General features: G+C 36.9%; 1 protein-coding gene across 4 annotated transcripts in view, besides 1 other annotated feature; it reads right to left on the minus strand.

Moving 5' to 3' along the window:
* The window catches only part of bbg (big bang), a 123449-nt gene that overhangs the window by 53822 nt on the left and 42127 nt on the right, over nucleotides 1-27500 (minus strand). The window contains exon 1 of one of the 4 annotated variants that reach the window (NM_001144477.2): nucleotides 9725-10039. The exons of the other annotated variants lie outside the window; for them this stretch is intronic. Within the exon in view, the coding sequence (NP_001137949.1) occupies nucleotides 9725-9767 (43 nt within the window). The 5' untranslated portion in view covers nucleotides 9768-10039. Of the gene's footprint in view, nucleotides 1-9724; nucleotides 10040-27500 lie in introns of those variants that run through there. 4 annotated transcript variants of the gene reach the window in all.
* Nucleotides 1851-6998: a mobile genetic element.

The following is a 27500-nucleotide window of genomic DNA, read 5'->3' on the forward strand; positions in this document are numbered from 1 at the left end:
CAAGGAATCTCATTAAATGGGACTCGAGCCTTGCTTGAATGTGTTTGCTTTGTTTTTTTGTAATGGGGAAGTTCGGTTCGGTTGCGATTGCAAATTGTCGAGATTGCCTTCTATTAAATAGTGGTCAGCAGAAGTGAGCGGACTTGACTATTTTCACAGGCTGTACGCCACCATCCAAATGAATCTTTAAACAATAAATTTTTATGTATTTTTTCAAATGTATTTAAAAACAAAAAAAAAACCGGCTTTGTGCAGTGTTCTACATCTGGTTGGCGTTTGCCACTTCAATCTAAGAAAAATCGCATACAGCGGGAAATATGCTCCGGAAACATTCTGAAGTTATATTTTCATAGCATTTTTATCTTTCCGCAACTCCCGTTCACTTTTTAATGGCCTACACCTTTCACAGCGTTAATTAATTTGGCAGAAGTTCAGGTAAAGTTTACATAACAGCTACGGAAACCGTTATTGCAACAGCAGCGACTTGTTAGACAACACACTCATCATTTTCCGAGAAAAACCCCATAGGCCGATAGTTCTTTTCCAGCACTTACAATCATCTGCAACAAGCTGACAAACATTCCAAACAAACAAAAATGTTTCTTTATTTGCCAAGTGCATTGAACATTTCCAATGTCTCGACTGCAAAGTCGCGAAAAGCAAAAAATACTGAAGCTCTGGTTGGGTCATTTGTTAACATTTGCATGGGCTATCAAATATCTACTGGGCAGTCATCGTAGCAGTAACCATGCCAAATGTTATAAAATAAAAGCCGATAATATAGAAAAACATGGCTCTTAAGTAAGTAAAAAAATATTAATAATTTCTAGAGATATGTACATACATACTTAATGAATGTATTTAAAAACCAACAAATGTAATTATGATAAAAATGGATATCATGACGTATAATTAAACTTATATATTAAGACAATAAAAATAAAGGTATTTATTTCTAAGCTACGGAAATAATGGTAAAGCAGTCCTTGGCGATTAGAAATACGACCATAACCGGTAATGAGACACATTTTATATCTTCTTCCACTATAAAACTCAATTAAAGTGCAATTGCATTGTTAAGCTCCTAAAAAGAATGGAAGCGATAAAGCTATCAACAAATCAAGTACGTGAAATGACTTAATAACATCAGGAATCACACAGAGTGAGCCGAATAAATGAGACTAGAGTTGTGAGGAGAGATCTTCAAGATACTCAAATGACTTAATGCGAGAAGAACTGTAAAGTCCCCACACATGCAACATGTGAACCCACATAAATGGGGAAACAGGCAACTCAGATCTTGATCTAGATCAGGAAGGAAATCAAGAGTCGTTATAATTGATTAACTGCAACAGAGTGCAGCGATGGAGAAGGAGTAAAAAAGAGGCAATGCTAAAAAGAGCCATAAAATGCAGATGAAGAGTAGGCCGAAACAGGAAGACTTTTTTACTAAAGATATCCATGAAGAAGAAGCACCACCAGAGTCACGCATGCGCATTGTCCGTCTCCCTCGGCTGCAATAGCCCCATCTCTTTCTTAATATATTTTTCTATTTTCGGATGCTAGCCAGAAAGGGAAAACAACCGTTGAGCTGCGCTTCGTTAGAGAACAGCTCCAAAGAATTACGGTAAACGCCGTTGCTGTCCTGCTCTAGCCTTGCTAACACTGCGAATTCTAAAGTTAGTTCTAAAGGCAGTGTTGAATTATATATCCTAATCGAAAATCAAATTTATTTCAATAAATAATTCTTTGCTGAGTCACTAAACAAATTAGGATTTAAAAAGTATTTTCTTTTTAAGCACATTCAGCACAAGCAGTTGATAAGAGGATATCTAAAAGCTATTTTTCAGTGTTGGAATATACTATTCAACCTACAAAAATAACGTTAAACAACACTACTTTATATTTGATATGAATGGCCACACCTTTTATGCCATAAAACATATTGTAAGAGAATACCACTCTTTTTATTCCTTCTTTCCTTCTTGTACGTTTTTTGCTGTGAGTAGGTCGTGGTGCTGGTGTTGCAGTTGAAATAACTTAAAATATAAATCATAAAACTCAAACATAAACTTGACTATTTATTTATTTATTAAGAAAGGAAATATAAATTATAAATTACAACAGGTTATGGGCCCAGTCCATGCCTAATAAACAATTAAATTGTGAATTAAAGATTGTGAAAATAAATTGTGAAATAGCATTTTTTCACATTCTTGTGAAATAGTTTTTTTTTTCACATTCTTGTGAAATTATTTCCTTCTCAGAATTTGAGTGAAAAATGGACAAGGCTAAACGTAATATTAAGCCGTTTGATGGCGAGAAGTACGCGATTTGGAAATTTAGAATTAGGGCTCTTTTAGCCGAGCAAGATGTGCTTAAAGTAGTTGATGGTTTAATGCCTAACGAGGTAGATGACTCCTGGAAAAAGGCAGAGCGTTGTGCAAAAAGTACAATAATAGAGTACCTAAGCGACTCGTTTTTAAATTTCGCAACAAGCGACATTACGGCGCGTCAGATTCTTGAGAATTTGGACGCCGTTTATGAACGAAAAAGTTTGGCGTCGCAACTGGCGCTGCGAAAACGTTTGCTTTCTCTGAAGCTATCGAGTGAGATGTCACTATTAAGCCATTTTCATATTTTTGACGAACTTATAAGTGAATTGTTGGCAGCTGGTGCAAAAATAGAAGAGATGGATAAAATTTCTCATTTACTGATCACATTGCCTTCGTGTTACGATGGAATTATTACAGCGATAGAGACATTATCTGAAGAAAATTTGACATTGGCGTTTGTGAAAAATAGATTGCTGGATCAAGAAATTAAAATTAAAAATGACCACAACGATACAAGCAAGAAAGTTATGAACGCGATCGTGCACAACAATAATAACACTTATAAAAATAATTTGTTTAAAAATCGGGTAACTAAACCAAAGAAAATATTCAAGGGAAATTCAAAGTATAAAGTCAAGTGTCACCACTGTGGCAGAGAAGGCCACATTAAAAAAGATTGTTTCCATTATAAAAGAATATTAAATAATAAAAATAAAGAAAATGAAAAACAAGTTCAAACTGCAACATCACACGGCATTGCGTTTATGGTAAAAGAAGTGAATAATACTTCAGTGATGGACAACTGCGGGTTTGTCCTTGATTCTGGTGCTAGTGACCATCTTATAAATGATGAGTCGCTGTATACCGACAGTGTGGAGGTTGTGCCTCCACTTAAGATTGCAGTGGCCAAGCAAGGCGAATTTATTTATGCCACTAAGCGTGGTATTGTCCGACTACGGAATGACCATGAGATTACACTGGAGGATGTACTCTTTTGTAAGGAAGCTGCTGGTAATTTGATGTCCGTAAAGCGTCTCCAAGAGGCAGGAATGTCGATCGAATTTGACAAAAGCGGTGTAACCATTTCGAAAAATGGGTTAATGGTTGTCAAAAATTCAGGTATGTTAAACAATGTACCTGTGATCAATTTTCAAGCATATTCTATAAATGCTAAGCATAAAAATAATTTTCGTTTATGGCATGAGAGGTTTGGCCATATAAGCGATGGCAAATTATTAGAAATAAAACGAAAGAATATGTTTAGTGATCAAAGTCTTCTAAACAACTTAGAGTTATCATGTGAAATTTGTGAACCCTGTTTAAATGGTAAACAGGCAAGACTTCCTTTTAAACAATTGAAAGATAAGACCCATATTAAAAGACCACTTTTTGTAGTACACTCAGATGTCTGTGGGCCTATTACTCCAGTTACTTTAGATGATAAAAATTATTTTGTGATCTTTGTTGATCAGTTTACACATTATTGTGTAACTTATTTAATTAAATATAAATCTGATGTGTTTAGCATGTTTCAAGATTTTGTAGCCAAGAGTGAAGCTCATTTTAATTTAAAGGTTGTGTACTTATACATTGACAATGGTAGAGAATACTTGTCAAATGAGATGAGACAATTTTGTGTTAAGAAAGGAATTTCTTATCACTTAACAGTGCCACATACACCTCAGTTAAATGGTGTTTCTGAGAGAATGATAAGAACCATTACGGAAAAAGCTCGAACCATGGTTAGTGGTGCAAAGCTAGATAAAAGCTTTTGGGGCGAAGCAGTATTAACTGCTACTTATTTAATCAACAGAATTCCTAGTAGAGCACTTGTTGATAGTTCAAAGACCCCATATGAGATGTGGCACAATAAGAAGCCATACTTAAAACATTTGAGAGTGTTTGGTGCAACTGTTTATGTGCATATTAAAAACAAACAAGGAAAGTTTGATGATAAATCATTTAAAAGTATTTTTGTGGGCTATGAACCCAATGGTTTTAAGTTGTGGGATGCTGTAAATGAAAAATTTATTGTCGCAAGAGATGTTGTTGTCGATGAAACCAATATGGTTAATTCTAGAGCTGTTAAATTTGAAACAGTGTTCCTGAAAGATAGTAAGGAAAGTGAAAATAAAAATTTTCCGAATGACAGTAGGAAAATAATACAAACAGAGTTCCCGAATGAGAGTAAGGAATGCGACAACATACAATTCCTGAAAGATAGTAAGGAAAGTGAAAATAAAAATTTTCCGAATGACAGTAGGAAAATAATACAAACAGAATTCCCGAATGAGAGTAAGGAATGCGACAACATACAATTCCTGAAAGATAGTAAGGAAAGTAATAAATATTTTCTGAATGAGAGTAAGAAAAGAAAGCGAGATGATCACCTGAATGAAAGTAAGGGATCAGGCAACCCGAATGAGAGTAGGGAAAGTGAAACAGCAGAGCACTTAAAAGAAATTGGAATTGATAATCCAACTAAAAATGATGGCATAGAAATTATTAATAGAAGAAGTGAGAGATTAAAGACTAAGCCTCAGATATCCTATAATGAAGAGGATAATAGTCTAAATAAAGTTGTTCTAAATGCTCACACTATATTTAACGATGTCCCAAATTCATTTGATGAAATTCAATATAGGGATGATAAATCTTCTTGGGAAGAAGCCATCAATACAGAGTTAAATGCTCATAAAATTAATAATACTTGGACAATTACAAAAAGGCCTGAAAACAAAAATATTGTAGATAGCAGATGGGTATTTTCTGTTAAATATAATGAACTTGGAAATCCAATTAGATACAAAGCTAGATTGGTTGCACGAGGATTCACTCAAAAATACCAAATAGACTATGAAGAGACATTTGCTCCTGTAGCTAGAATTTCAAGTTTCCGATTTATATTGTCATTAGTAATACAGTATAACTTGAAAGTCCATCAAATGGATGTAAAAACAGCTTTCTTAAATGGCACGTTAAAAGAGGAAATTTATATGAGACTTCCTCAAGGTATATCGTGTAATAGTGACAATGTGTGTAAATTGAATAAGGCAATTTACGGACTCAAGCAAGCGGCTAGATGCTGGTTTGAAGTATTTGAGCAAGCATTGAAAGAGTGTGAGTTTGTAAACTCTTCAGTTGATCGCTGTATATATATTTTAGACAAAGGTAACATCAATGAAAACATATATGTATTATTATATGTAGATGATGTGGTTATAGCTACAGGAGATATGACAAGAATGAATAACTTCAAAAGGTATTTAATGGAAAAGTTTAGGATGACTGACCTAAATGAAATAAAACATTTTATTGGAATTAGGATAGAGATGCAGGAAGATAAAATCTATTTAAGCCAATCTGCATATGTTAAAAAAATTTTAAGTAAATTTAACATGGAAAATTGTAATGCAGTTAGTACTCCTTTACCTAGTAAAATAAATTATGAATTACTTAATTCAGATGAAGACTGCAATACCCCATGCCGTAGCCTCATAGGATGTTTAATGTACATAATGCTTTGTACACGCCCAGATTTAACTACTGCAGTAAATATCTTGAGCAGATATAGTAGCAAAAATAACTCCGAATTATGGCAGAACTTAAAAAGAGTTCTTAGATATTTGAAGGGCACTATCGATATGAAATTGATTTTTAAAAAGAACTTGGCATTTGAAAATAAAATTATTGGTTATGTGGATTCTGATTGGGCTGGTAGTGAAATTGATAGAAAAAGTACAACAGGGTATTTATTCAAAATGTTTGATTTTAATCTCATTTGTTGGAATACAAAGAGACAGAACTCAGTAGCAGCCTCATCAACTGAAGCTGAGTATATGGCCCTATTTGAAGCCGTGAGAGAAGCTCTATGGCTTAAATTTTTATTAACTAGTATTAACATTAAACTAGAAAACCCCATTAAAATTTACGAAGACAATCAAGGCTGTATTAGCATAGCAAACAATCCCTCATGTCATAAACGAGCTAAACATATTGATATTAAATATCATTTTGCCAGAGAGCAAGTTCAGAATAATGTGATTTGTCTTGAGTATATTCCTACAGAGAATCAACTGGCTGACATATTTACAAAACCGTTGCCTGCTGCGAGATTTGTGGAGTTACGAGACAAATTGGGTTTGCTGCAAGACGACCAATCGAATGCTGAATGAAATTTTTTTTATATATATTTTTCAAATTTAAATTCCTGTAAACATATTTTGTTACAATGATCTGATCGGGTTTTTCTGGGTTTTCCCCGTATCCTCGCAGCAAATGCTGGATCAGTTAACACTTCCCAGAATGCACACCACCCACATTTGATAGTTACTAATGAATATTATTGTTATGTTTTTAATTATAGACGTTATTTTTGAGGGGGCGTGTTGGAATATACTATTCAACCTACAAAAATAACGTTAAACAACACTACTTTATATTTGATATGAATGGCCACACCTTTTATGCCATAAAACATATTGTAAGAGAATACCACTCTTTTTATTCCTTCTTTCCTTCTTGTACGTTTTTTGCTGTGAGTAGGTCGTGGTGCTGGTGTTGCAGTTGAAATAACTTAAAATATAAATCATAAAACTCAAACATAAACTTGACTATTTATTTATTTATTAAGAAAGGAAATATAAATTATAAATTACAACATTCAGGATTAAAATATTCAATATTCCCAAAAGATTAAAAGTACCATATCACATTCAAAATAACGTGTTTTTCTCAGTGTAGTTGCTTCGTAGATAACTTGGCCGCTGGCAGAGGTCATAAAAACCGGAGGCGGGCGGGAGATTTTCGCTAGACTGACAGATGCGTGCAAGTTGGCCATAAAAGAGCCCCAACGAGCTGAGGAATCGAATCGAGCCGTGGAAATAATTTAGCTGACACAAGTCCGGTGCGCGTTGTCCAGTGTTCACTGTCCGCAGAGTCCAGTCAAGTGTCCACTGTCCGGAGTCCGATGTCCAGTGCTGGTCGTCGTCGACGTTGTCGTCTTAAGGAAATGCATTAAATGAGAATCAGCCAGACTCTTGGCTCAAAGGAAAAGGGGTCGGTAGGGTGTTGGGGAGGAGCACAAGTTTGTAATTTTACAGTTAGAATCGTCAGTAGCCAACGGGCAGAGGGAATTTGGCTAGGGAAAAAAATAGACAGACAGCGACTACTGGACAATAAAATCAATCGAAGCAAGAGGAAATGTCTTCTATCAGTTCTTGAATGCATAACCGATGGTCATGGACTCGGAAAGCTGAGATAAAAGTATTGGGATTGGCTTGCAATTTTCATTTCTGGAACCTATTACTTATATTAAATTTATCTGACGCAATCTGACTTACACTGTGGGAATTTTGTATAGTCCGTTATTCGTTATATTAAATAGTAATTGGTTTCTGCCTTGATTATGAATTATTTTTAATTAGCGATTTGTGATCATAAATGAAGTGTTCCAAAAATAAATCTAAATTGTTCTTTTTTTTATAAGTACCATTTTTGCTAAATTAAATCTTGAATGGTTTCCTCGTTCTAGAATCTTCACTGTGCGCGCCCAAATTATAGAAATATTTCCGCATTGCTGTGTAGTCTGGATGTAAACAAAGGAACACAGAGGAAGTTAAGACAAAGCATTATCGATACCAAAACAATTTATCGAATGCCCGACTGAATGCAATCCTAATTAGGACAGATTTAGAAAGGTAGATAAATATTATAAAGCTATCAGAGCCGTGGTCCCCTTCCATGAGGGAATGTATGCCAATCTATGGCCATATTTTTTATAGATTTCCATAATAAATCTTTGCAGTCAATTGGCCAATACCAGACGGCAGTGGACCCGAAGCGAGAAGATTTGCAGGGAGCCTAAAGATCTGTCCATGACCTTCTTTGGATGGAGATGTAGAGTGAAGTGCGGAAAGTTCTCGGTAACGAGAGGGGCCAGGGTTTTTTGGGCACGACTTTGAACTTGGTTCGGATTTGGTTTGGTTTTGGTTTCGGTTTTGGTTTTGGATTTTTGGATCTGCATGAGGACAAATTGTGCCCAGCATTTGGCATGCAAAATGCGATCTTGTCTAACGCGACTCTCTAAATCTTCAAATTATATGCTGGCCGAATCGTGCTGAGGAAAACCTCAGACATTTTCTTTCACTTTGTCGTCCAGGGGGTTCCTGTCCCTTTCCGTGGCTTCTCATGTCCAACCGAATGAAATAGAAAGAAGATGATCTTCTGCGGCTGGGCTAAGGCCTTTCTAGGTCGACTTCAGGCAGCGATTAGTGGCTAGAAATAATTTCATCCTCTTTCTCCGGCACTTTTTCATTTTATTTCGTTTATAATCAAAAGTAAAATGATTGCGATTTCGTGTTTTGGGTTTTATTTTTTCCTTTTTCCTCAGGAATTGACTGTTTTCCAAGAAGATGACCCAGTTGCTTGCTTTTTCATTTCGCATTTTGTGGTGATGAAAGTTAGGAAATCAATTAGAGTAAGTCCCCTCAAGAAATTCTCAAAGGGCAAAGCAATATGTATTTTAATATCTATTATCACCATTTAAAAAACTGCACAAGGTCGTTTTCTTTATAAAAAATGTTCCCAAATAAAAATATTTATATTTACCGAAATAATATTTCCATAAATTTAATATAAGTAATATCAATGTCTGGCTATAAAAGTATAAATAAATTTTTAACTAATATGAACTATAATAACATTTTAGTAATTTCGGTCACAATAACCCCCAACTTTAAGCTTTAATCGCCATATCTGACTTACATCATCAAAGGACTCCCTTCCTAAACACCTATCTCGACCACACAAAGCCCAAACACATTTCTACAAACCGCAAAAGCCTAAGATTTATATTCGAGTAACCGCAACTGTTTAAATAAGCCTGACCACCCCTTCCCCAATCAACGGTGCGTATGAGTAATGTTTAAAACAATAAATTTTTCTGTTCCGCCAATGAGTCAATGGCGATGACAAATTATTGAGTTAAAGGTGCTTAGAAATCTTTTATTGTCACATAAAATATTCTATGACACCGAAATCTGAAAAACTGTAGTACTGTTTTATTTGCGAGTCGATTTATTTCATTTGATAATTTAATTTCATTATTTAGAAATAATCTAGCAGAGATGAATTAGTAAGCTTCGTAGGAATTACACAAAACATTAAAAAAATTGTAATGGAAACATATACATATGTTGTATAAATAAAAGTAAATAAAATAAAGTATGTAATTTCAAAACTGTGGAAGCAATTTTTGTATTGCGACAAACTTGATGATATATGTACATATGTATGTATGCTTCTAGGATGCACTAATAAATGATACCCTTTAAATACTTATACCGAGCCAAGCGAACCAATGATAGTTAAAGTGCAAATATTTTTACCTTGTTTGGTTATCAAAGCAGTTCGTCTCTGTAGGCGATACATGTTGACTGGACTTTATTGGGTATTAATTTAAAAACTTCACTTTGTAGACTTTGCAAACTTCACAAAAAGGAACAGTTCATTGTGATGGACTTGTTTTGATTTATTATTTTTGCAGTTATTTTCGTAACTATTTTTTTCCACTTTCAGCTACACCCGCGCCACACAAAAGAGTCGTTGAAGAAAACAGAGTTTCAGTGGTCTGTTTCTGGTTTGGCAAAAGTCCGAAGTCTTAACTTGAAATCGAGTTACGAACGCCGCTTGGACCGCTTGAGATGACGTGCAAAATTGAACTGAACTGAAAATTGAACTTCCTGCTGCTTGCAAAAAAGTAAAAAACAAAAAAAAAAAGACTAGCAGCCGAGGGAGAAGAAGAAGAATGGAAAAAATGTTATATCTGGGGATCGAAAGAGGCGAGACCTCGTGTAGGAGTCTGTTGGTCCCGAGAATCATATCGAGAATCGAGCAACTGCAACTTGTTTGGCTCTCTGTCTCTGGCTCCACCAGCCTCCCCTCTCCCTTTTCATCATGCCCTGCTGGTCCCCTCTCTTTCTCTAGTTCTGTCTCACATCAAGAGCAAAATCAAGTTGAGAGAACTTTTTGCGGGGAACGCGTCGCGAAAAAAAGCACAACAAAAAATAGCCAAGATCAACGAGGCATAAGGTAAACAAAACAGGCTGAAAGCAACAAAAACAAATGCAAGATCGGGGGGCCGCAAAGAAGAACTTGTTTCCATTGTCCATAGTTGGGGTTGCACTGCCGAACCTACGACTTAAGAGCTCCCGCAAAAGAGAGTCTTCTGGGTAAGAGAGGTTCGAAGCGAACCCGTTTGGATCAAACAAGTTCGACTTGCAACGGATTGGCAGTGAACTTGGATCGAGGTTGTCTTGATCTTGAGTTTTCTGCATTGAGAGATTGCAATTATAAAGATGCGTTTGCTGGCCAGATATTTTCCATAAACTGCACTTTAAACAATATATTTTTAATTAAAATTGTATATTCACCTACATATTAGTAACCTGTTAAGCATTTTTACTTGTAGAAGTTTAATGTCTTTGCGCTTTTTCGCAACAGTTAATAATCATCTTCAAATGTCGAATTTTAGCTTTGACATTTAACACAACTTCATTTGTTAGATACTTTTTAAACCTGACCTTGTTAAGTCGGTGATCTTTATATGATTGATTTTTATGCTACTGCCATTTGGAGTCAGCAAACGAAACCACTAATATGTTAATGATTATAAAACAGCCCGCATCTTTATAAGTAATATTTTAATCTGTTGATGATTGTACTTATAAGCTATAAGCTTGTAGATACCCTCCTAAATAGTCCATATCAAATCATTAGTTCCATACTACTTAATTTCTTTGATAAGTACGATCCATAAACAAAATGCTTAAACATCTGCTGTTAATAACCAATAGCTACCGTGTAAAGTACCCTTGAGATCGGCCACGTTATAACGACTTTTTCCCTTCAACCTGAGATGACTTTTTTATCCAATTATGCAAAGAGGACGAGAAGGACTGTAAAAGTTGACACATAAAACGAGATAAGGGCGATTTTCCACGACATTCGAAATCAATAATCAGATCGTTGATGTTGCGTGTAAACGAGCCATCAAAGACCATAAAAATTAGCCCATGGCCCTGCCCCCCAAAACGGTCGTAAAAGTGGAGAAACCAAAGCGATCCTCGTAGTAAATGTGCCATAAGCCATAAGCCGAGATTTGATAGTTGCATTAACCAATAAAAATCGATACCATACCATACTCGAGAACGTTTTACATTTTTAATGCCCTCAAAATGAGGCAACAAAGTTGTGGGGCAGAATCGAGCTTTAACAAGACATCTCAACCGATACAAAAATACGAGACAGAATGCCAAAAAAAAAAAAACATCAGAACACAATAAAGCGTGAGAACATATTCATAGGTAAATTGAGATCTTTATCTATTGAGTTGTAAATCTTCTTCGGCACGGAGGCCAAAACACAGGTTTGGCATGTAAATTTGATCGTTTCGGTTTCTTCAACCTCTCGTTCGGCTACCAGAACAAAATATTTTGTCAGTAGGAGCAAAATAAATTGCCTCGGCTGCAAACTTTGACCCAATTTGATGCTTGACCAGGGATATACATATGCGTAGCGATATCTGCCAAGTCAGTAACGAGTTTTATTTGTTTTCAAGTGTTGGCAAGGGGAGGAATCAATCTGGAAGTTTGTTGAACTTGATTAGGTTTTTCGGTAGGGGGCGTTCCTTTAAGTCTGCTTGCTAATCTTGTATCTTTTTATGATTCAACACGGGAATTTTATAGGCAATGTGTCAGGTTTCCCGCCTATGTGATTAATGCAACTATTACAAAAATATATTAACTCAATCATATCTCCTTATTGCTAATTATTAAAAGCTTTTTAAGAGTTTTATGTACAAAACCATCAAAGAACTTTACTTGAAGTGTGGCGACGACATAATACTTCAAAGCGATAATCAAATTGTAATCTACCTATAATCCCTAACTCTTGAGACCATTCTTAATTACATAATACTTCCATATTTCAACAGTTGGCTTTTTGCCTCATGCCAATTGCCACTCGACTTAAAGTGGATGGACCCCAGCAAAAAAAAAAAAAAAACAGCCTCTCGCGAACTGTATCTTTACTTTAATGGTCATAGGAAAACATTTCACGAATTTTTTGTATCAGTTTTGAAATCGAAAAAAGGCTGGCAAAAAGAAAACAAAACCCACAGAAAACCAAACAAAAGAAAGCTTCGCACGGGCCGCAGACAACACTTTTGTGTGCGAACGAGTGCGATCCATCTACAGAGTACGAAATCTACTTATTTTCGCATACAAAAATCATTAAATGCGATCATTGAACTGCGATTTCAGTAACGAAATATACCACCGAAAATATGAAGAGCGAGATGGGGAGACGACAAGTCACGCAGAAAACACTATTCAGCATCATCGCTTAAAAATAAAAATTATGGAATCTTGCGGCGGCTGGCAGATTAGCCAGCAAATCAATAAGGGAAAATTAATCAAAAAAGTTCGCTCGAATTTGTCACACAATTTAAATAAATTTTTTAAGATTCCCAATCATTAATTTCAATTTGTAAGCCTCAAAAAAAAAAAAAAGCAGCAGCGCAGAGTTTCAATTGGCATTTAATTGCGTTGAGAGGTTCAAGAATTCATTGGCGACAGCCGCCAACCAATCGATACAATTTCGTTTCCCACTTCCAATTTCAATTTCGGTTTCGTTTTGGAATGCCTAAAGCATTCTGACCTTCAGCACTCATTGAGATTTCGTTCACTCTACTTGATTCACTTTATTTACTCAATTATATCGATATTTATTGTGATTGTTATTGAATTTTCATTTGGGTATTTGTTCTTTTTGCTTTCGGCTTGCGGAATTTCAAGCCTCTAACAGTTTAGTGGCTTAATCGAAGTAAATAAATGATAGAAAGATTTGGCAGTTATTAATGAAAATCGAGGTATTATCTGTGGCTATTAAAAATGGGTCAAATCTTTGACTCAAGTCTAAATCAACTTGAAATGTTTTACTATATTTTCTAGTTCGTAATAATACATAAATAATTTCTCCTATTTATATTTTAGACTTCCATTTTTGACTACTGTCTTTCATCATCGCAGCCTCCAGCAGTTCGGTTGTCAATTCCGCTGGTTTCCTGACTCTTATCAGCTTATATTTTGTAGAACCGTCAACTTCTGGTTCTCTGTCATTACTGAGATCGTTCCTGCTTCTTAATTTCCAGATATTCCCCATATTATTATGGCCAATGATCGTGTCTAAATGAAATCTATTTTTTCGTAGTCAGCTTTTTCTTCTTGCCATCGACTCATTCATGGCTAATTTGGCATTGGAAAGAAGACGGCAATAAAGCCCCACTAATGCGATTACATTACAGGTCTTATGTACCTGCTCCCCTGGCCAATAAACTCGCACAAAGAGCCGCTTAATACGAGGTCCAACTAATAATAAAAGTGAAAAAATTCATACATGAGAGAGACGAGTCGGTGACCACAAGTAAATATGTGCCCGAAAGTTTATGTACATGATGCTGCCCAAGAAATTTCTAAAGTCAATGAACGTTGCGTAATTTCAATTGGGCTTTTGGTCAGCATAGGAACATAGTTTATTTCATCTCGGAAATGATGAGAATGAAATTGCATTTAATATTTTCTGAGTCTCAAATGTAATTAGGAAGTGGGAAGAGAGTGAAACAAAGTAATAGCCCTGGAGGTCATCAGACTTACCCATTTTCGGATATAAATATCATTTAGGGTGAATTTAACACATATGTATGTGCCAATAAAACCGATTCTTAGCTCACCTGCAACGAAAGAGAATCCAAATTAATATTAAATTACATATATGGTTCAAGTTTATTAAGAAATGATTAGAAATTTGTATATTGAGCAGAAACCATAAAACATTCAATTTGTATCCCTTCTGCCAGCTAAATTCACTTTCACTTTCAAAGGAGCTTTAAACTTAAATTCAAAATTTTTGTCCGCCATGCGTTGCAAATCACAATCGATTAGGTCAAAATCAACTTGAACATAATTGACTGATTTTTAGTTTCCAATTTTGCCATGAAAAATGTACAACTACGTTTTGTATGTTTTCTTTGTGTTTAACCATGATAATTCGCTGTGACAGCAATGGGCATAACTCTTTTTTGGCTTAATCTCCGACCACTCGAGAAAAATAAACCAGCCAAATGAGATAAGCAAAAAAAAAAAAAAACAGAATAATTTATAGTTGAAGTTGTAGTTGTCGGCTTATATAAATGGGAAATTAATTGCTTAATTTAGTGGAATGGATTGCGAGAGTTTACACAAAAGGCAACGAATGGAAATCTTCGGGTCTCGGCTCAGTTGGTCGTCTGACCGTTTTATCACATTATTAATAAGAAATAGAGCCATAGCTCGTGGCCGATACCAGGAATAGGTCTTTATTCGCAAGATTTTCTGCCGTTCAGCTTGGCGTTCTTTTGGTTCCCTGGATTCTGAGAGCGCATCTGTCAAGTTTTCCACGCCCTCGTCTGGGTCCAAACTGTCAACGTGGCCATAATTCATAATAAAGCGGCAACGGCGCCGTCGATTCTTGTCCCTCTTGTTGTTTCTGTTGCCGTTTTTTTATTTTTGTTTTTTAGCCCACGCTAAAAGTCCACAACAACGCGCTAAATACACAAAAAAAAAAAAATAATAATAAGAAAAAACAGTACACAGAACATTTGCGGGCGGAGGAACCTCAGTCAAGTCAACAAAAGGCATTTTGCAAACAGTTTGCAAAAAATGGAAAGGAAACCTGTCGATGAAAAGGAAACCGAAACTGTATTGCTCTGGGAAAATTCAAAAAATATTACGCGACCTTCGAAATGATAGACAACTCAAAACATTAAGTACTCAGATTTTAAATGTTAAAATTGAATTAGTTGCACTTCGTAATATTTAAAACAAATTATCAATGTTATTTATTTAAAATATTAATGAAATATGTTATTCATATTTAAAACCGTGTAATGTTAAACACCTCAATGAAACTTAAGGGTATTCCACAATATTTGTAGGGTTGGGTGATATTGTATTTATTGGACACATATCCATGAGTCTAGGTGTAGCTGGCTTATATTTGCAGCCTTTTGTTATCGCCCGGTGTCCGCAGTTCGAGGAACGCCAACAAATTGTTGAATCGTTGACTCAGCCCCGCGCCAATTGCGCCAAGAGTCTGTGCAACGAAAAGCTCGTAAAATGAATATGCGATTTATGTTCGGAATGGGTTAAGATTAAAAAAGTCAATATATATTCATATAAATTTCATATTTTTCAATAACAATAGATGAAATATCCAAAGGATTTCAATATTTTAAATTTTTTTTTATGATTTTAGTCATACATTTAAGTAGAATATTAGCTTTATTATAAACTTAATGATTTTCATAGAACTCAATGAGATGAGCCTTCTAAATCAGAAACTTAAAGACGTACATCAACGGCTTGCCAACTCTTCCACTTACCCATAACAATTTCCATTTAGTACTGAACATTTCCACCAAGTTATTCCCGTTTCCCTTTCCCGCCACGGATCTTATTAAAAATATCTTCTGTTGCTTTTCCCCCATTAGTGATTCGAGCTGGTCAATAATAAATTCAGAATGCTGCAAAACATTTCGCAGCGCCATATCTATGGCCAACTGCTCAGCCGGAGATGCAACGCGGGAAGAAATGCAATTACAAATAATATGCAACTTGGTCGTTTATCTTTATCTTATTTATGAAAACGACAACAAACCGACAAATGCAATTTATGTGTTTGTTGCCGGTCAATGCAAAAAGGGCATCGCAGAGGATAGTTGCCAAGGCAGCTGCAGTGCAGCATCATCAAATAATGCTGCATAATGGACAATGAACGGAGGAGTAGCCTTGTCCAAGGGGGTAAGGTCGGTATCTTATAGCTGAGCTGGGGCCCTGACTCTCCCCAAAAAAAGAAATGAAAAGCGTTGCCCAACTACGAGGAAGAAGTGGCAACAATGCCCCGGCATTAGAGATACAGATAGAAGGCAAAACGAAAACAAAACATAAATAAATAAAAACAGAAGAATGCGAGGCGATTTGTTGAAAGTGTGCAAGTGCCTGCACGGTGGGTAGGTACAAACTTAAAAAAATCATTAAAACTAAATGGCTATGGCTCATACAATATTGGTTTCTAACATTTTTTTCGCCTGCAACTTGAAGAATAGCTTTCAACATTTTTCAGCAACCAGTGACTTTAAGTGTTCAATCTAGCTTGCGTCCTTTTTGCCTCACTGTCCTGCAACCGAAATCAGTGGCAGTGGATCGCACCAAAGTGCATCAACGAGTGGCACAGAGATTGGGGAATTGGGGATTGTGCGGAGCACTCCATTCTTTGGCCCCCTAAAAAAGTGTGACTATCCCCGGGTGTTCCAGCTGAGGGCTGGGCCCCGAAAAATCTGGAAGTAGGAAGTGAACGCTAAACAACAAAAAATGAGTTCGGGAAAAAATGAGTAAAGTCCCTTTTCGGTTGAAAACCCTGGAGGTTACTTCCTCCATTTATCACGCAGAGAAAAAATGTAATGGGTTACATTAATAACATATAAACCATACATAAACCATTACAATTAAAGATGAATAGATAAATATATTCGGGGGTTATGGACTGTAAACATAATTTAATATTGATTTTTTTACGGTTTTCTATTCGAACCTAATTGTAAGGGCCCACCTTTTGTGGGCATTTCTTTAGGTGTAGGCGAATGCCAAAAAGGAGTAAAGCACGCAAAAAATCAACAAAATAAATCGCACTTTATGGTCGCAATGGTGCAGCGCAGGCATGGCAGCAACTTGCAACTAGCAACAAATATTGCGTTTAATAAGCGCACAACGCGTAGGGCCAGAAACAAAAGGCCATGGGCCCAACCTGTTGCCAATCGGAAAGAGGGATTGGACTTGGCTTTGGCCCTGGCTCTTAGCCTGAATCTCCGAGGTTCTGAGGCAGCAGCATCTTCTATTGATAGTCAATGACATTTGGTGTTTGGCTTGTGGTAGCAGCAGCAGCAGCAGCAGCAGCATCCGAAGCAGCAGCAGCAACTGAAGTTGAGAGTTGGCCATAAAAAACAGGCATCGCCGGGGCGAAAAGCTTCTTTGTTGCTGCTGCTGCCGTGACTGCCATTGAAATCCTATAAAAATGTTATCTTAATGGTTTTTATGTTAGCGAAAGCCATTAAAACAACAAAAGCCCTGGACGGGGACTCTCCTGAATCGTCTGTGGCACATGCAACAGGCAACAGGCAACGTGCAACTAGCAACTTGCAACTGGCAACCGGCAACAGGCGATGTTGCCGCTGCCTTCCTGCAAATAAAGTAGGATTTTACTCAATTGTACGATTGATCAGCAGCTGGAAAAAAATAGCAAAGGAAAAAGAAAATGTTGCGATTCGTTGGGCCTCAAATGGGCTGGGCTGCAGTTTAGGGCCCGATGCAGATTAAGAGTTGCGAGCTTTAACTATTTGCTTGATCAATTTGGCGGATATGGATTGCAAGGAAGGTAGTCCTGAAGAAAAATCATCTAAGCAGAAGGGGTAGGAAATGATTGTGGCCACGAATAAGGAAATTTGGATTTCTTGGATTGGAGTACATAACAAAAACCACAAGTCGGAGGATTTCAGAAAATTAATGACTTGTATTGGTGATTTATCAATAGGAAAACAGAATTATGTTATTATTGGTTAAAATAAATCCACTTATTGCTATATTAGCTGTTAAAATAAATGGATAAGTACATTAGCTTAATGTATTTAAAAACTATGAAAGATTAAACTAGTTAAATATCTTTTTCAATCATTTAGTAATAGTGTTGGTGAATTGCTAATTAATTATCATGAGTTATCTTATGCTTTCGAAAACATTAAACAATTATTAACAATTAATTTGGCTGTTATTGATAACAAAATTGAAGCAAACGATATAGTCTCGCAATAAATAAATTCATTAAATTCTGATTGAATGAATGGACCGAACCAAGCACGAGTTCTCACACTTTCATAATCTGACTAGTAACTTTACTTAAGTATCATCTGTGTTCAAAGACCCTCTCTACGATTCGTCCGTCTAACCAAAAACCAAAGTGCTTCTGTTCTAACCACAAAACCGCAGTGGAACAACAAGAATTCATTCACACGATCCCCTACCAGAATTCCACCTCATCATCTACAGGCTTAAAATCCACTTGAGCACGACAGATGGCCAAAAAAAACATTCCAAAAAAGACAACACCGCATATAAGTTCATATATCTGAAAAGCCAAACAACCTACCGCAGTGTCAGGCGGAGCTCAGCCAACAATTCATCACAGCGACAACACCACGATGCAAAAAAAGAACAACTTTAAGCACAGTTTAAGAACCAGAGTACTTTAAGTAATCTACTTAAAATCATTAAGCATCTTTATCAAATAAATTTTAGAAATGAATTATTTTTTTACATATGATAGCTAAGGATTTTAATTTAATGCCAAAAATTTTGAACAAGGTTTGAATTCGATTGATTCTTAAGTTCTGTATTCCATTAATGTTTAGTAGACAATTTCTACCAGTGTATTACCTCAAAGCTTCCACAACAGCTATCAGCTTACGTTTTTATCGGAATATATTTTTTTTGTCTTTTGCGTGATTAAATAAAACCAACTGTAAATATTTGCAAAAAGGCTATACGGAAGCTTTTTTTTAAAGCGTTTAATATGCATGGGTTTACCGAAGAATATATGTTTTAAAAGGAGGAGAAGGTTTTCATATTGCAAAGTGAAGTGAAGTGCGACAGCTGCCGGTTTCGAGTGGCCACCAGAACATCAACAACCCCAGTTCATGTTTTTATTATTTGTACTTTTTTATGTGAGCCATCAACAGTCGTCACTCGGTCTGAAGTCTGAGGCCAGAAAAGCAACCTGTCAAGGAAGCTTCGTCGAAAAATTAACTCTAAAATATTTGGCAAACAGAATTTAACAATAAGAACAAAGGCAAACAAGCAAATGTGAAGTGATCCGAAGTGATCAGATGAGATAAGTTGTGATGGATGCCCAAGGCGAGGTGGCGATTCTAGTCTACGAGTCTACTATGCACCAAAATATTGATCAATTTTGTGGATATGCATCTTAATTTGTATAAATTTTAAATTATGATATATTAGGTAATACCAATACGAAAAATAATGTTACACTATTTTTCCTGTTGTACGCTTTGCAATCATTCACGCTTTTCAATCGACTATAAAATTACAACTATAATTTACTGTTAGCGTACTAATCTTTGTTAAACACTTCACATGTACTAATAGGTTTTTGCAATTGCTAAGCAAACATTCCCCCTGACAAAGTGGCGCCCCTCTACGCCTTTTCACTTTGTGTCCACAATTACTTGGAAACCTCTCGTCTATAGCCAAAGCTAATTGCATTTCCTACTAAATGCGAAAGCCCAACAATGAAAGGCAGCTCCAAAGAGCCTGAAAGAGTTTCAATGGGAAGGAGATTTGTTCGCGGAGGAACAGCTTCATTCAGCAGTAGCATCAAAAGCTATTTAAAGTCTTTGACACTTCATTTACAACGAAAATGCGAGCCCAGATCTAGGGGCTCTGTCCCAACAAATGCCATTAAATGCAGTTCGTGCTTAGCCCAACAAAGGCATCACACTCCGAGGCAGACAAAAAGCCATAAAGAACAAAAATAACAAAAAAAAAAAAAAATTCGAAAAACGAAAAATAAAGTATTGCAAACCATAATAAAAACCTGAAACTGAAACCTGAGTAGTGTATGCTGGTTGAAACAAAACATCAAAAAAAAAAAAAGAAAAATGCTGAACTAAAAAAAAGGAAAACTAAAAAGGAGAACTAAGTCGGGGGTGTCGGGACCAAGTGTCGCTTGGTCCCTGGCTCAAAATTCCGGGAACTGCCCTCGCATTAGCACAACTTTTTTGACTGATTTGAAAAAAAAGGCAAAAACCAGAACTCACATACATATATAAATGACCATTAACTGAGAGCTCAAACTCAAAAAGCGTAAAGCGAACGACATAAAAATGCAAAATTGCGTAGCCTGGGAAACAGATCGCAGCACAACTGCACTTGAAACCGAGCACTGAGAGAAAAGGGCAGTAATAAAATCGATTAAATATATTATTTATATTAACGCATTCCAAATTTATTTTTCTGTTATCGGAAGTGCGCATACACTACACTAATTTATTTAAATTGTTAAGTATTTAGTTTTTTTAAGTGCATCAACGTAGAGCTGCGCATTAGTCATCCGACTCCTTCCGCTGGCGTCTGCGTTTTATTGAAACTTGCTGGTCCTCCCGCTCTGCCTCTCCCTTTCTAACTTCACCCACACCTTACAGGAGAAAAAATGAAAGCATCAGCGGTACAAAAAGGTGTGAAATTCACGCACTGCAAAAAGTAAAGGGGGAACTCTCAAAATAAAGGGACAGAAACACGGCGCCAAGCGTTTTAATTTATGAGTGAGTGGCGAAGTAGCGCAACTGGCTGGCTGTTGAACAAACTGACAGGGTTGCCAACACACCGAATGAATGACTGACTAACTGTGCCGGAAGAGGAATCCTCACAACGTGTGTGGGCTTTTTGTGAAGTTTTTTTGGCCATCCTAACAGTGAGGACCAACTGTGCTTTCAGCCAACTACAGTAAAAACTGAGCAGTTATACCAAATACATGTCATTGACTATAATACATAACTAAACAAAATGTAATATAAGTCTTGAGCTACATTTTATAAAAGTAAACAAAATCATGAACTCGTTTTCAATAATGTCCTCATATTTAGTTTTCATCACCTGCAGCTCACTGTACTATCTTCAGCACAAGCAATATTAGCCTTCCCATTTGGCAAAAAGTCCCAGGAAACGCGGCAAAACAACAACATAAAACTTATATCCAAACCAAAAGTTCTTTTTCGCACATAGACAGTGAGAGACAGGGATAGAGACCGAACCACATTTGGCAGCGGTTCAAGTTAAAAACTTGCTTCGGTTTTGGGGGACCACCCAAGGAATATTTGAGCAATTTTTGTTGAATGAAAATTGAATTTCAGGCAAATAAATTATGGGTTAGCCTTCGCGAAGGCGAGGATTTTACGATTTTATGAGGAAAAAGAGAACCATCTTCATCATCATAATGATCATCGTCGTCCTGGTCGTGGGTATCATCATTAGATAAAAGGGAAAGATGACTCCGATAATGTTCTTCTCAAGAATGACCTCCGACAACTCAAAGATTGCGTGCACTTGGCTTGGAACGTGGCAAGCTCGTCCGAAAGAGACGGCAAATCGTGGGCCGATAGAGAGGGCAAATGTTGAGATGGGGAGCTCGAGATTGGCGACTGCAGCTCATCAGGCATTCGTCGCTCGTGTGATCCATCATCGCTCCAGACTAGACCATAAATATTAATAATGTCTGAACAAGCGCCAACTTCCTTTGAAACGGAATTTGGAATTCTAATTAAAGCAGCAGCAACTTTATCTCCACACCAGATGAGAATGCGAATTAGAAGGGTTCTCCATCCGTTCGTGACTAGCACGTGCCTCATAAGGGATCTCGCAAGCAATTCCCCTTTTGCAACATTGTTCTAAACCAGTAGATTATTAGGTATTTCTCAATCCTTTAAAAATCGTAGTAAATGCATTCTTTCAAATAGTAACTGCATTCAACTATTAACTTTTTTAGCTTATAACTTTAATACGAATAAAAAGAAATAGTAAAATATAAGTTTACCGAAGTGTAATAATTCCCGATCAGAAACTCAACTATTCCAATTGGATGCATCAGTCCCGTTAACATTGGCCGTAATTCAGCCCCACGCTGTTAATGTTGCTCCCCCGTGCTGTTAACATTTTTAACAGCAGGTGCAACATTTCCGCACCCAGAAACATGGCTTAAAATGTATGGATAAAAAGTAAACCCAATAAGGAGCCAAGCAAATAATGCTCCCTAGCTTTTTGTTTGATTGCTCCAAGAGCAATAACAAGAACAAAGGTAAATAGAAGAACACTAGATAAAGAGGGAGCAAGCGATACCAACAGAGGTTGCAGAGCGGGACAGAGAAAGATAGAGCTGTTCTTGTTCCTGTTGTTCGCGACGTTGTTGTATTTGTATTTTATTTAAACAATTTACAAGAAAGCAACATTCCAGCTGCCTTAAAATGGATAAAAGTTGGCACAAGAACGAGACGGTGGAAGTTAGATGAGGGGGTAGGGGTGGGGGGCAGACAGAGACGGAGACAATGGCAAAATGTTGGCGCGACAGCAACATTTTTCTTGGCACCAACACAGACAATGTACACAAGGGAGATGGCCAACAAGTAGAGAAAGGAGAGGGGCAGTTTGTCTTAAGCGGTTAAGACAATAAACGCGTTTATTGACTTTGTCGGTGGCAACTTGCAACTAGCAATTGCAATTGCAACTGCAGTAGCAACCAAACCATCTGCGACTTTAACATTCGTGGAGCGTTTAACAGTTAGGAGTTTAGCAGCCGCGGAAAATGTTAATTGGGTGTAATGTTAATTACAACGTGGTAATCATCGTGGGTGCGAAAGAGACCCAAGATATCACCTTATTCAGTAGGAACATTCTAACTAAGTGAGAATAAATAATGAAAATAAAAGTTTAACATTTAAAAACAATTCATTCTAATTAAATGTAATATACAAACAGTAGAGGGCGTATCATTTAACTTAAATATAATTTTCAACGAAATGTTTCCATTCCACTCTTCTCAACTTTGTTTGATTCCTTTGATTGCTCCTTGATTGTTTGCCTTTCATGCTCCAAAAAAGCCCGGAAAATAATATATTATGAAGCACGCTTAGCGCCCTCTGCCCAATACCACCAACAGCAAATAAATATTATTATCGCGATTTTTTGGCTCCCTAAAAAAGCCTTCCTTATTTCTTCGTCCAGTTCAAGACTAATCCAGACAACAGAAGACACGCAATGAAGACAACATCTTGAAAAGGGTCAAAACATCAAGCAGCTCATGATGACGATGCCGAGATGCTGGGGAAGTGGAGGGTCTCAACTTAAGGGATTCGGACTTCGAAATGCAAAAGGTTTTCTTTCTTCTTTTGATCTGCGCCAGTTGATAGCAAAAAACAACTACACAAAGGAACTAGGAGCGATGGGAAGGACGAAGGGTCGCATGGTTATCGGCCGCTGTCTTTATAGCTTTATATACAAAACGAAATCAAATGAAATGAGAGATTTGCAGCACGCGAGATTTATGAGCTGAGACTTTGAGTGGCTGTGGCCGAGGGAGAAGCGAACCCAAGAAAGCGCACAAAACCAAAAGTTCATAAAAATGTTGATTGCCAAAAATGATTTGGGCCACTCGATTTCTGGGTCTATAGAAAAATGATTCCAACGAACAGAAAGCAATAAAAATGTGGGAGTTGAGGAAACATAAATTATACTAAATATGAGAAAGTTTCTAATTTTTTGTGCCAACATATAGCTGTGTAATTCCGAAAATAATTGTAAAAAAACAATTTTTTTAATTAAATCTTTCATTAGCACTATTGCATACCCTAATATCAGCACATCTTCTTAAAGCCGGCGCTCCATTACGACCCTCACAGTTTTACAGCCTTTGTCTTACAATAAATAACCGTAAACTTCACGCAGTAGCTTTGAAAACAAAATGCCATGTGATTAACACCAAAATAACTGATTTCCACTGCAGAATAGCGAAGCGCGTAACGGGGGGAGGCGTGTCACGTCGAATGCTTAACGTAATTAGCAAATTTCAGACAAACGGGCCAAAGGAGTGCGTCCAACTGGAGCCCTCTCTATCTCCCTCTCTCTGCAAATTATTTGCGTCGAATTAAGGCAGCAAACAAGTCTTCGACGACGAAGGCAGCTAAAGATGGAGCACAGTGGGAGAGTGACTTTTAAGAGCTAATAGATTTTTGCTAATAATCTTCTATTGCGCTCTTAAGTCCCATAAGAATATAACACGTATTAAATTAATCATAAAAATTCGGTTTCTAATCCTGCTAATACTCATTTATTTTGTTCAATTTAAACTATTTTAATTGTAGTCCCCGATATTATCCATATAAGTATGCTATAAGTTTAATTTGAAATATTCATAAAGGTACATAAATATGTGCCTTGAGTTACTTTAGAAATGTAAGTCCTCGATTTATGAAATTGTCGTTCCCTCCGAATGTTTGTAAGGGTAATATAAAAATCAAGTAGATTATGACCAAATTTCGTATGTGACGCCTTGAGTTTGCTCCACTGTGCGTCGAGAACTGAACAGTTAGAGAAACCTGTGATTGGTGCCCATTTGTTGTGCAGGGGGCGAGGTCGGGGCATGGGCAATGTATTGGCTCCTGCAACAATATGGCGCCACTAATTAGAAATTCTCAGCTCACAAAAAAGTCCAGTAGAAGCAGCAGGAGCAACAGACCAAACGAGGCGAAAATATTGTCGCGATGAAGCGACAAGAAACGGCAGATCTTTCGACATTTAAGGAAGTGCCAAAGTGACATTAAATAGTTCTGTTCTGGCTCCGATCGGCATTTGATGTGACAATTGCACGACGCGGCTGCCAAACTGTTTTATAGGTTTTAGAAGTATTGTGTTTACGGTATGACATGAGGACTTCAGGTTAGGCACTATAAAAGTATTCCCTAACTCATAGATTTTAAATTATTAAGTATTATATTTATCATTTCATTATTAAAGTCATTTATCCTTTTACTGTTTTGAAAAGCTACGAATTGCTGTGTTGTCTGTTTAGTGTTTAAAGTGACCAAGTAAAATTTCAAAGCATAATCCATTCTCCGTTTTGGGCAAACTCCCTTAAGTGATCCCACAGAGACAATGACTCTGTTTGGCCCGAAGGCCAAAAAGGTTTCCTTTTGGGTTCTGGTCACATGCTTATGAGCATTTAATTAAATGCAAGAACAAGAAGGAACCCATCCGAAGACCAAAAACTGCATACTTAATGCAGTTAGAAGCAGGGGTCTTTTGAGCAGGAAAGAGGCAGCTGCATCGCTTTGGGACGCTGGCGAGTCCCAAAAGTTGCTAATTAAAAAGGCAAACAGCAGCGGTGGCAGCGAAATCCAGCAGCAAATGCAACAGGAAGCCACATCAAGATGCGGCACGAACGAAAATGTTGTTAACCTTTGCAGCAAGCGCTGCCACTGCAGCACTGCTGCAACTGCTGCCGGTTGTCTTTTGACAAGCCAAGGAGCAAAATGCTATCACAAGGGACCTAAAAAGCAACAACCACATTGGCCAGCAGATGCAGCCGCCTAACGATCAATAGAACAAAAAAACAGAAGCGGCAGGAGAATGGGCCCAAAGCAGCAGGCAGCACCACCAGTAGCAGCAGCAACAACGACTATGTTGCAGCTACATTTTCGTGCAGTTGACATTCGTGCCAAGGTGGCCAACAGCAACAACAACAGGAAAGTCTCACTAGATTTTATAATCCAAAATAAGAATACCCTTTTGAAAGGAGCTAACCTTAAAAAAATAAATGTATCGAGTACAGATACAGATTACTTACTGTTGTACAAACAAGAAACTCAAGAACTTCAAAATTAATTATCCAAATTTATATAGAAGTCTGGATCTCAATATCTATTATTTGCTTGGGTAAACAAAAATTGTTCAAAAGGAAAAATAAGCTTTTTTTTAGTTTGAAAACATTCCAAATCGATGATACCTTCTAGAAAGGTAGTACCGAATGGCAACGTCACAACTCCTGCAGCTCCTGCAGAAGTCGGCAAACTGTTGCAAAGTTCTTAGAACGCGCCACATGCTGCGCAGACACGTCCGTCGCCGTCATCTTGTCCCTTCAGCGACTATTGAACTTGAATTTTAAGTGCCGCTCCCCGTATTTTAAACCCATCGCTGGATCCGAACTTAAGTTGGCCAAGATGGCAGATATTGGGAAGTGGGAAATATTATTTGAGGATGTCTTTCTAAATGAGTCATTTTTCGAGAACTCAGAAAAAAAAAATGAAAAAGTTCTGGTTTTCTTTATACTAATTATATATTACTTAAGCACTGTCTTAATTAACACCAGTAATTTTACTTTCATCTTACTATCTATAAAACAGCAGCAGCAAATCTTATCTATTAAAATCTCCAGAGCAAAATAAAAAACGTAAATCAACAAATTTCTGGCATCAATATATTTTTAACATGCAAACACAGAAAACTGAACTGGTAATGTGAGGAAAGGAAATTGGGTTTTCCAATAAACGATAAAATGAAATTTGCGTATAAAAGTTTATGCTGCGCTCCGAAAAAAAAGACATACTACAATGGTAGTAGGAAATAAAAGACACAGAAAAGGGCAGAACTCGACTCAGACAATTGCAGCGGAAAATTGCATATGCTGATGCCACCGCCTAACGAAATGACAGAAGTTTACTTGGTTAAGGGGGCTATTTCTATGCTAAATGCAAAGAAACTAGTCCAAGGGATCTAGGGGTCCACAGTTGGAAGGCTAGAAAAATGGCCAGCAAGGAGCAGGAAAAGCAGCAGTCAAACAAATAAAAAACTAAGCAGGAAGGTTGAAAAAAGAAATGGGAAAATTACCTCAACTCAAATGTGCCAAAGGACATTGCAATTCAGAGCAAGATGTGGGTAGACTCAAAGAAGAGTCCTTACCAAAAGGGATTTTAATTTTATTTATGCTACTGACAAGTGAAGGGTGGGTCCGCTCTTATTGAATTAATTTAATATAAAGGCAAAATGTATTTAAAACATCATATAATAAATGTTATACTCTATGTGCAAAAGCAAGTTATCTTTGCATATTGGTTTTTAAATTAGTTAATGCTGCTAAAATAAACACGAAATCTGGGAGAGTCAAAAGGGGTTTCAAGTTAAATCTGTTCTTACTTGGATTATTATTACAATTGGCTGCTGATCCCGTAGTCATTTGCTCTCGTCTACAAAAGCCACTTTACATTTCCCTCTTTTTAGCAGAGCAAATATTTAGCCATAAAAAAAAAACGGAAGGAAATTTCATTTCAATTGCCGAAGCCGAAGAAGGAGCAATAATGGTCCACTCAAAGTAGTTCAACATGAAGTTCCACATTTTCCCCAGTTTTTCTATCTTTTACGCTCCTTTTTTTTACATTTTTTTCCACTGGATCCGCCC

This window comes from Drosophila melanogaster, chromosome 3L, assembly GCF_000001215.4.
Source record: "Drosophila melanogaster chromosome 3L".
Lineage (NCBI taxonomy): Eukaryota > Metazoa > Arthropoda > Insecta > Diptera > Drosophilidae > Drosophila > Drosophila melanogaster.